This window comes from Mus pahari, chromosome 14 (assembly GCF_900095145.1).
Source record: "Mus pahari chromosome 14, PAHARI_EIJ_v1.1, whole genome shotgun sequence".
Taxonomy (NCBI): domain Eukaryota; kingdom Metazoa; phylum Chordata; class Mammalia; order Rodentia; family Muridae; genus Mus; species Mus pahari.
The window spans coordinates 54,621,926-54,632,666 of NC_034603.1; the positions used below are offsets into that span (position 1 = coordinate 54,621,926).

The 10,741-nt window shown below is 48.1% G+C and overlaps 1 protein-coding gene across 2 annotated transcripts in view; it reads right to left on the bottom strand.

The window, feature by feature from the left end:
* Ypel2 (yippee like 2) overlaps positions 1-10,170 on the bottom strand; it is a 59,022-nt gene extending 48,852 nt beyond the window's left edge. The window contains exon 1 of one of the 2 annotated variants that reach the window (XM_021212776.1): positions 9,972-10,148. Coding sequence is in view for 1 of the 2 variants with exons in the window: in XM_029546155.1 (XP_029402015.1) it covers positions 9,972-10,120 (149 nt within the window). In the remaining variant the exon portion in view is untranslated. Of the gene's footprint in view, positions 1-9,971 lie in introns of both variants that reach the window. The other variant, XM_029546155.1, reaches the window with a different exon arrangement.
* Between the last annotated feature and the right edge of the window lie 571 nt (positions 10,171-10,741).

Below are 10,741 nucleotides of genomic sequence, written 5' to 3' on the forward strand. Positions count from 1 at the left end.
ATTTAAAAAGTCCCCAAAAGCTCGACATGGCATACAAACTTGGAAAGTTTAGTCTGTCTGGGTTTGGGGTACATGCCTGAAACCCCAGAGCTTGGAAGGCTAAGGCAGGGGATAAATTTAAGGCAGTGTGAGCAACAGAGGGTTGGCCACACAGAGGGAGATGTAGCCAAAGGTGACCTTGAATTCCTGAGCCTTATGCTTCCATCTCCCTCATCCTGGAATAATTCCTTTCTACTCTGACAAACCAGGAGAGGTCTCTGGAAATGTATCCTTGATCCCTGTGGCCTTCAGAGCTTAGACAATGGGAGAATCTCCAGGCTATGCTGTAATACCGGATGGCCTGGGCCACTCTAGGAGGCTTAGTGAGACACTGTCGCAAAACGCAAAAACAAAATATAGAGCTAGGGAGGTAAATATTGAATATAGAGTACAGGCCAGCAGCAGGACGCTTGCCTGGCAAGCACCAAGTCTTGGGTTCAATTTCTAGCACCACAAAAATATAAAATAGATACACATGCACACATTATTGGCTTTGTTAGGACAGAGTATATGTACGTGACCAAGACAATGTAGCTAAGGCTGGCATGCTCAGAACTGAAACAATTCTCTGACCTCTAAATGTTTAATGATTATAAAGGCAGGCAGTGGTGGCGCACGCCTGTAATCCCAGCACTCGGTAGGCAGAGGCAGGCGGATCTCTGAGTTCCAGGCCAGCCTGGTCTACAGAGTGAGTTCCAGGATATCCAGGGCTACACAGAGAAACCCTGTCTAAAGAAAGAGGAAAGGAAAGGAAAGGAAAGGAAAGGAAAGGAAAGGAAAGGAAAGGAAAGGAAAGGAAAGGAAAGGAAAGGAAAGGAAAAAATATCATAAATAAATGTTTGGATTATAGCTATGTACCACATACATATGATATGTATTTGAGAATTCTGTCAAATTCTCATTCAAATTCTGAATGAGAATGTCAAATTCTCTTGAAACACCAGCAGATTTACTACTTCAACACTAAATTGCAGAAATAGAAAGATAGCTATGGTTTAGAACATTGACTGCCCTTCCAGGGAACCTGGGGTCTATCCTTGCTATCTGTAAGTTTAATCTCAGGTGATCCAACACCCTCTTTCTGACATCTTCAGGCACCAGACATATACATGGAGTGCAGACATACATGCAGACTTCAGATCTCAGCCTTTGGAGGAGGTCAGCCTGAACCACAGGACACGGGGAGGGTTAAAATGAGAAGGAATATCTCTACTCTACTCGGTTTTCCGAGGACATTTTAATCAGTGTCTATGAACCACTGTTGCAAGCTCTTCAACCTTATTGTGTTCTGAGAAAGGAGGTCACAGTTCACATCCATGAAACTGCCCCTTGCTGTAGCAATGGCACCCAAGCAACACCCTGGCATTCTTCCCCAGGTGTCCGGTGGCCCCTAAGCATCCCCCTATCCTCCCTGTCTGTACCCTTTGGTTGGCATTGAATTTGGAATGCTCCCAATTTAGAACCTCCTTATCCAGCCCCACCTCCAAAACCCCGCCCTTCATTCCCCATCTCCCCAGTGATTAAATTCTTCCCACCTTGTACCCTGTTACTTACACACTTGCCTTCATCACTTATACACCTTGTACCCTGTCACTTACACACTTGCCTTCATCACCTTCATCACTTACACACCTTGTACCCCGTCACTTACACACTTGCCTTCATCACTGGTTGGACAATGTCCAACAGGAGACAGGTCCATGTCTTAACATATCTTTTTCTCCAAAAGGACGTATTATCTGAGTAATGATTATTACCCACGAAAATAAAAGAACCAAGATTACATTTCAGCTCCAATTTAGAAAATTCTACTTCTACTGGCAGTCGAGGCTGATCCTAAACTCCCACAGCCTTGGGCATTCTTTCCCAAAACAGGACAGGAGAAACCAACCGATGCAAACCATTAGGAAGGTCAGTGTCTCCCAGGAGTAAATGTCCACCAGCCAAAACAAAATAAAGCCAATTTGAAGGCTACCGTTCAGCCACCATTCACTCAGAGGCCCTGTCTGAGCCCAGAGGAGTCCATTCCCCACCTTCATGTCTGCCTTTCCTTTCCCAGTGAGAAGCACAGAAGAACTTCAGGCCTGTTGTTTGTTGATTGTTTTTGTTCATATATATATTTTGTTTTTTTGATTTTTTTGTTTTTGGGTTTTTTGTTTTTGTTGTTTTGTCTCTGCCTCCGGAGTCGAGTTCTGGGATTAAAGGCATGCACCATAGACCAGCCAGGCCTGCTTCTTTCTCTTTCCCAATGGTCACTCTTGTTTGGACATACCTCATTCTCAAGACTACAATCACAAGGAAGGGCTGCCCTGTAGCTGGGAGACAGAACAGTCCTGTAGCAGAAATGCAGGCAGCAGCACTACACCACACTGGCGGAGATGCCCTGACATCAGAGATGCCCTGACATTAAAAAGGCTCATTCACCCATTTTGGAGGAAGCATGTTTCACTTAAGATTGAAACATTATAGGCCATTTAGGGCTAGGTCAGAAGTGTATAGTCCTCTAAAACCCACAGAAATAGAAAGAACCCCTGACCTGAGAAAGAGAAGGAATGATCTGTACTTGTCTCAAGTCCTAGGCTGATCACGAATTTGCCCATTTCCCTGCCTCTGCCTACCAAGTGCTGGGATTACAGATGTGCACTGCCCTGCCTGATTTATATATACAATGCTGAGACTCAAATCCAGGGCTGCCGAGCACATGCTAGACAGAAAATCACTCGTACTGAGCTACATCCTAACCCAGTTTGATGCAGTTTCGGGTATCCCAAGCTGTGGACTTCCCACTCTTCTGCCTCCATCCCTACCCACTGACTTCTGCTTTACCTAATTAGAGCTGTGTGTTAAGCAAGTCCTTCTGCCCGCCCACTTACATTTCTTTATATTTCTAAAATGAAATTACCTAACTGGAGTCAATTCCCAACCCAGCATATATCCAGTTTGTGTCTAAAGTTACAAGTCATTCATGTGAAATAAGAAAAACCAAAAAAACCAAAAAACCGATAAGGTTAACACTGGGGAAAAGACCAGGATGCAGGCTCTGTGGAGCAAGCTGCACTTTTGGCTCTGTACTTCCTGGCAACCATAGCAAAAAGAGAAATATGAGCAGTTATAAATTTCCAATTGTCCAAAAAAAGAAAGAAGGGGGAAAAAAAGGCATCCCAGTTCCTCTGAAGGGCCAAAGCTTTCCTGGCAGTATGTTCTGAAAGAATTTCTCCCTTGAACTTCTTAAAGGAGACATTATAGGATGTGGTAGAGAGTCTCAAACGATGTAAATCCCAAGAAACAAGTTATATCAACGCTCCTTCTCGTGCTGTTTTTTCGGTAAAAGTGAAGGGCACTCAGTAGAAGCAATGAGAAAAGGGGGCCTCAGGATGCAGCCTCCCAGGTTGATTAATCAAACCTACATCAAGAGTAACCAGGACAGGCAGACAGCTTTGTTTGGAGACAGGGTGTGTAGCCCTGGCTGTCCTGGAATGTACCCTAGACCAGGCTTGCCTCACACTCAGAGATCTGCCTGCCTCTGCCTCCCATCAGCCAGCTAACAGTATGACTTTTCTAAAACTACCACACGTATTACTTCTTCCAAAGATACTAAGTCTTGGAGAGGAAGCTGGTGCTAGTGAGCTCCATCCAGGCAGTCTGAGCTTCAGAAAGACCCAATCTCAAAAGGGGGGGGGGGAGGAGCTGGGCAGCAGCTGTTACAATGTCATGATCTCTCAATGCCAGCCAGGTGTAGGGGTGCATGACCCTAATCCCAGCACGCGGGAGGCAGAGGCAAAGGCAGAGGCAGGAGGAGCTCTGTGAGGCCAAGCTGGTCTATATAGCGAGTTCCAGGCCAGTCAGTGCTCCACAGTGAAACCCTGTCGGTAAAATAAAACAAATTCCATTCTCGTTCTGACAAACCTTAGTGGTACTTATGGCCTTCCTTTACTTAATATAAATTAAGATTTGGTCGTAGCTCACTGCTCACCACCAAACCAATTGATCTGGGGATGGATTCCTGCCAGCTAGAGATGAGAATCTACCTCATACTATTAATGCTGTTATTAACAGGAGCACGGAATGCTTCCTAGGTGCCGGGCCCTGGGCCGGGTTCCCCCCCCCCCCGCATTCTCCTCTAATCTTCCCATAAATCCTGAGTGATAGTTACTATTATTAGTCCCATTTTACAAATAAGGACCAAAGAGTTAGAGAACTGTAGATTGCCCAAGGTCACAGAGCTAATTATCTGGGCTCTTTCTGATGGGGAGCCAGGCCCCTCAGCTCACTGTAGTGCCTGCTGGTGTTAATGAAAAGTGTGGTTATGGATGGAAACGCTAATGCACGTCAGGAAATAAAGGGAGGGGGCAGAGTGAGGTCAGCAGAAGAGGCAAGGGATGTTTATTAACAATAACTGGGGCTGGGCCTTTCAGAGACTGGCCACCTATATGGAATAAAGGAATAAAAAGTAACACTGTGAAAAATGCAAAGTACAAAAGGAATATTGAAAATATTATCTTATCCCAAGAAAGAGACAAAACATTTATTTTCCTCATAGTCTCTTTTTTTTTGGGGGGGGGGGGTGAGATAGGGTTTCTCTGTATAACCCTGGCTGTCCTGGAACTCACTTTGTAGACCAGGCTGGTCTCGAACTCAGAAATCCGCCTGCCTCTGCCCCCCCCCCCCAGAGTGCTGGGATTAAAGGCATGTGCCACCATGCCCTGCTCCCTCATAGTCTCTTAAAAAGATTGTTTCATGCCTTTAATCCCAGCTTTTGGGAGGCAGAGGCTGGTGGATCTCTGCTGAGTTGTAGACCAGACACAGATACAAAGGAAAAAAAAAAACTGTCTCAAAAAGCAAAGCAAACAAAATGACAACAACAAAAAAACCTTCTACTTTAGAGACTGAAGCAAGCCTCCTTTGATCATTTATGTTTTTGACCAACCGGTATTTATCCAGCACCCACTGAACTCAAAGTATTGCCAGGACAGAGCAAGTCAGAATGGAATGAATGGACATTCTCAATATTCCATTCCAATAAATAAGTAGATAATATATTCCTAGACTGTAGTAAGCTGGTTTTTATAATAATAATAATAATAATAAAGTTGGGGCTTGGGGATGTAGCTGTTGGTAGATTTCTTGATTAGCATGCATTGAAGTTGGGAGCCCTGAAAGGCACAGAACTCACCTGCAATTCCCAAATTAGGGAGCTAAAGGAGAGGTCTGGTATACTAAATTCAAGACTAGCCTGGGGTCTCCTGTATCCCAAGGCAAAACAAGTTAAGGACTGTAAAGAGGCCAAGAGGTGAGGGGTTGTTGACAAGTAGTTAGGGAAACACTAGCTCTCATCTGGAAAAGGAAAGGAACTACAAAAGCAAAAACCACCAGGGTTAGAGAGTATGGCCCTTGTTACCCTTGTAGAGACCAGGGTTTGGGTCCCAGCACCCACACGATGGCACTTGGTGGAACATAACCATCCCAACTCCAGTTCCAGGGGCCCTTGATACTCTCTTTTAATTGGGAACCACAAATGCATGCAGAGATAATACTCACTCACACAGACTAAAATAAATCTTTAAAAAGGAAAAGCTGTAATGGTGGGGGGGGGGGGGAGAGGCTTAAATTGGGTGTGGTGACCGGTAATCCACGAGCCAGGTGATAGAGGTCAGGGGGTCAGCCCGAGTTACAGAACAAGTCTGAAGACAGCACGTTTCAGAAACTTTACAAGGCCCCAAGTTGTTGCAGCAGAAATAGAATGAGGTTGGGAAGGCAGGTGATAAGGTGAGGGGAGCCCAGGGAGAGAGTCAGGGGAGGGCTCAGAGAAGGAGGCTGCATTAGACTGAAGTGCACCAGGCAGAGCTTGCTGTAGCTCACCAGGAAATTCAGGTAGGTGCAATCTCTTCCAGACCCAAGGAGACAGCATCTTTTGTAATGGATTTCACCAAAACCCTGTCAGCCCTTACAAATACCTGTAGCTGGCAGACAGGCCGGAGGGCACTGGCTGGCTCTCCATCACTGTGGGCTAGAACTCAAAGTGATGCTTTATACCTGTCAAGAGTACCCAGTGGTTAGGTTGCTAGACGGCGGGGGGGGGGGGGGGGTGCTGGAGGGGGGGGCTGAGATAATTTACAGAGACCAGATCCTGATTCCTTTCCAATCCCCTCTCCTCTGATATTCCTAAGACCTGTTACCCGCCACTACTCCCAACACACACACACACACACACACACACACACACACACACTTTTCTGCCTCTTTCAGTTTTCTATGTGCTCAAAACTGGATATTCCGAATGTGAGCAGCTAGGCCAAACGGAGCGTTATTAAAGTTAATTTAAACAATCTCCCAGCGAATGTTCTCATTCAAGGCACTTTCTGCCAAGGACCACAGTAGAATCTGAATGTAGATAATTAAGTGTCCCTCGTAAAAGCTAAACTGCAGATTTAATTCAAAGAAATCTCTTCCACCAACCTGTCTGGACAAAATAAGAGGGTGAAATTGAATGAACAGCTCCACTGGTGTGTTTGCATGTTATCTGTGCTTAAAGGCAAAGGTAAAAAGCACCAGCAGCCGGATGACTAACTGGATCCACCTGCACACACTGTGCCCATGCAGTGGGAAAGCGGCAGCTGACTAGGCAAGGGATGTGGGAACCTGAGTCTCTTATTAACATCTGATGATAGACAAGTCCCTGACTCCCCCAACCCCCAAATCAAAATAAAGACACAGCCTGCTTTTCCCTGGGGCTACACAGTCTGGAATACCAGCCAGACATTAAACAAAATCAATCCTTTCTTCTGCTGGCCAGTTGTTAATCCCCTAGGCACAATGACTGCCTCAAAACCATTAACATCATTATGACAATGAAAATTCACATAATCTGTGAACAGAACAGCAGCTCCCGGCAGAGGCTCGCATCTCCCACCCCCACACACTCAGAAACAGCCACTGCTCCAGAACTTTGAGCAGCAGCCTCAGAGGAGCTGGGGTGCAGCGGGGTGCAAGGCCTGCCAGTCACTCTTACTCCCTCCACCAAAGCTTTTGAGGCTCCCACTCTGCAGCCCCAGCTGGCCTGGAACTCACTATCATGCCCCCGAGCTCAAGAGCTGACTGCCTCCTGAGCGGGACCACAGTTGCACCATACCAGGCCCCTTAAACTTTGCAAAGGGCGACTGGCTGGCAGGCCAGTGATCGGAAAACTTGCACCCAAGTAGGAGCCATCTACCTGACTCTGCATTTCACATCCATTCTCAATATTCATTGCCACCAACTCCCAGTAACCAGCAACCTGAAGCAGCTAAGGTGTACCCTCCCCCCACCAGCACCCCTAAACAGATGTGTGGTGTCTAACACCTGGAATCTCTATCCTGTGGAAGGTGAGGCAGGAGGATTGTAGTAAAGTTCAAAAGCAACCTGGAGCTAATGTAATGTGTTCCAGTTCAGTCTGGACTATATAATATGAAATCCTGTCTCAAAATAAGACAGAGAGAAAATAAGCATCTATACACACTATACATATACATGTATATGTATCTATGTATATATAAAAATACAAACGTTTTAACCCCGCTCTATTTCTAAATATTACTCTGGACATATTCATGCACAGCCAGGCTAGAGGACCTCCGCCCTGAACCAATGTTTCTCAAACTGAAGGTCATGACCCATTTGCTTAGGAAATCAAATTAATGAGTCATGACCACCAGCTGATTGTTGTTTTTCTAATGAAGCAGGAAAAAGAACAGAGCATACATACTGCAGGTAGTGTGGCAACAGTTACTGCCTCCTAGAATGTCTAGTCCAGGCTAGCATGCACTGCTATAATGTATTCCCGACTATGGATGTCTAGTCCAGGCTAGCATGCACTGCTATAATGTATTCCCGACTATGAATGTCTAGTCCAGGCTAGCATGCATTGCTATAATGTATTCCCTACTGTGGATGTCTAGTCCAGGCTAGCATGCATTGCTATAATGTATTCCTTACAGTGGATCCCTAACCAAGTTTGAAAAGCATGCTTCTAAAGAATTGAAGGGGTTTCGTTTGGTTTTGTTGTTTTGTTCTTTATTTTCTGAGACCAGAGTGTCTCCCTACACAGCCCCGTCTAACCTGGAATCCCTTTATGCAGACCAGGCTGCCCTCAAACTTGCAGTGATCAGACCTTACCTCACAGAGTGCAGAGGTTGGATATACACTGCCATTCCTGGCTAGGAAAACTGTTTTTGTTTTTCTGAAACAGGATTTCTGTATAGCTTTGGCTATCCTGGAAACTGCTTTTGTTTTTGGCTGGTCTGGAACTCAGAGATCCATCTGTCTCTGCCTCCCAGGTGCTGGGATTAAAGGTGTGTACTGCCACTGCCCGGCAAAGGCACATATTCTTGTATGTGTTTTTTACTTTCCATTTCTCACCCTCATCTCAAGCAGAGAGACCTAAGAAGTGATGTTACTCAATTCTAAACTAGGCAGAGCCCAACTGAGGCAGTGCACGAGCCCAGGTTCCCCACTCTATCCCATCTGACCCTGTTGTGGAATAGGGGACAAATCACAGTGCCTAAGGGAAGTTTCCCCAGCTCTCCTAAGGCTGGGCTTGTCAGTCACTCATCACCGCTCAGTACAAAAAACGGGGGTAGGAGCAGTCATAGTTGAGTATGAACCAGTCACAACGATACATATGTATGAAAATGTTCTAATAAAGTCATTATTTTTGTAAACCACAGAATTTACAAAATGATATAAAGAGAGTGAAACTTCCTCAAAGATAAGAATATCAAATGCTAAGAAAACTGATGGACTGAACTCGGGTAAAGCCTACTGCACTGTGTGCCAAAAGGAAAAGCAACCCTATCTTACTGCTCAAATCCTGTGAACCCCCAAACCAGACAGACTACTGCAGAGCCTCAAGCATGAGATTTACTGTAATTCCTTTGTGCCTCTAATGTTCTGTAAATGGGGTTCAGAAAAGTAATCCCTAGTCTTGTTCAGTGCTCTGGACAGGGAGCCCATCTTGCTAGAACGAAGACAAGCATGAGGAACAAAAGACTAATAGGACTCCAACTCAGTGGCTCAAAGACCCTCCAACGTGGCAACAACAAACCAACAAGGAGGCCAAAAAGCAGGGCTCCGGGCGCATTTGCCATTTCCAGCAGCCGGACTGTGGAAGGCTAGGCAAACCGGAGGATGCTCGCTCAGCTTTTTAAAAACTGAGGGTAAAAGTGAAGTCAGAGGTAGCAGGCGGTTCTTTGCACGAGGGGTCCAAAGGAACAGTGCTCCCCCGAAGTGCCAGCCAGGAGATGGGAGTAAGGTTCTACTGTTTCGGGAAAAAATCACCCGAAGGGAGTCAGCAACCAGGCAGGTAAACTTGAAGCAGGAAGAGAAGCAGGAGCCAGCTTCGGCGAGGGACTCTCCGCAGAGGCCCCCGCAGCGAGTCTGGCAAGAGAGTTCGTGCCCACCCCTTGGCAAGGCCGCTGGGGAGGCGCCGGGAAGCGTCCAGGCAGGAACTCGCTGTGGTTCCCTTGGCCTGGGGCTGCCGAAGCGCTCTGGGGACTTTAGAGGGCGACGTGCCCCAGACCCAAGTATCATCGACCGTAGAGCCGGGTGCCGCCGGGTGCCACCAGTGGGGGGTGGGTCACGCCGAACAAGGGAGGCGTTGGCGCCCAGGTCTCTGGGTCCCCACATTTGCCAGGCGACTCGTCGCCACCGGCCAAGTCCCGAACCCGGAGCGCGCGCCAGTGTTTGTAAACAAACCGGTCACGTGGCTGCAGCAACCCGTTCCCCGCCCCTAGCACCCCGGGAACCTTTGGGGAGCCCCCTCGGGACCGCGACAGCACCGCCCCAGCCGAGCCGGGCTGCATGCAGCCCGGGAGCCCGACCGTCCCCAGGGCGCACAGCCCGAACTAGAGCGGAATGCGCCCCACGCCCACGCGAGCCCAGCTCGAGATCCCTCATACCTGGCGGTAGGCTGCCCGGTCCGGCCAGCGCCGGGCTCGGCTGCTCCGGAGTGCTTGGCGGTGAAGGACTGCGCGGCAGACTCTAGCGCTCCCTGCGCGCTCTTAAAGCCACAGTCTCCGCCACCGCTGCCGCCACTGCCGCTCCGCATCCCTCCGAATACGGGCTGGGGGCTTGCCGGGTGACAGACGCGCCCCCGCGCCTATCCCATCGGCTCAGCACATAGCAACACGCCACTGGTTGGTCCGGCACGGCCGCAGCCCATCCTCGAGGAGCCAATCACTGGAGGACGGAACTCCGCCCCTGCTTTCCCTGCCTCCCACCCCCAACCCCCACCCGCCCCTCGGCCCTGGCGGGGCGCGCGTGCGAGGAGTGTGGCAAGGTCTGGGTCCCGCCAGTCCTGGCAGCTGGCGGGCAGGGCTGGAAGAAGAGGTGATTAGAGTGGGGGAGCTCGCTGAGATAGGAGCCTGTTTGTCTGGGTTTACTGGGATTCCCAGGACCCGGGGTTATGTTGGGAAGTGGGATTTACAGTGCTTTTGTTTTGAGAATCTAGATAGTTAGTCCTCGCTCCACTTTTTAAGCCACTCCTGACCCAGAGCCTAAGTTACTAAAAGTGACCCTAAGAGTTCAAGGCAGGTGTATTTAATAAGATAGTACCAATCTCGTCGTGCCCACCTATGCCCTGGTCAGAAGCGAAGACTCTCTATTCCCTCTGCCCTGCTCGTAATTTCCTATTTAAAACTAGGAAAGGGTTGCCTGGTGTGTTCGGGTC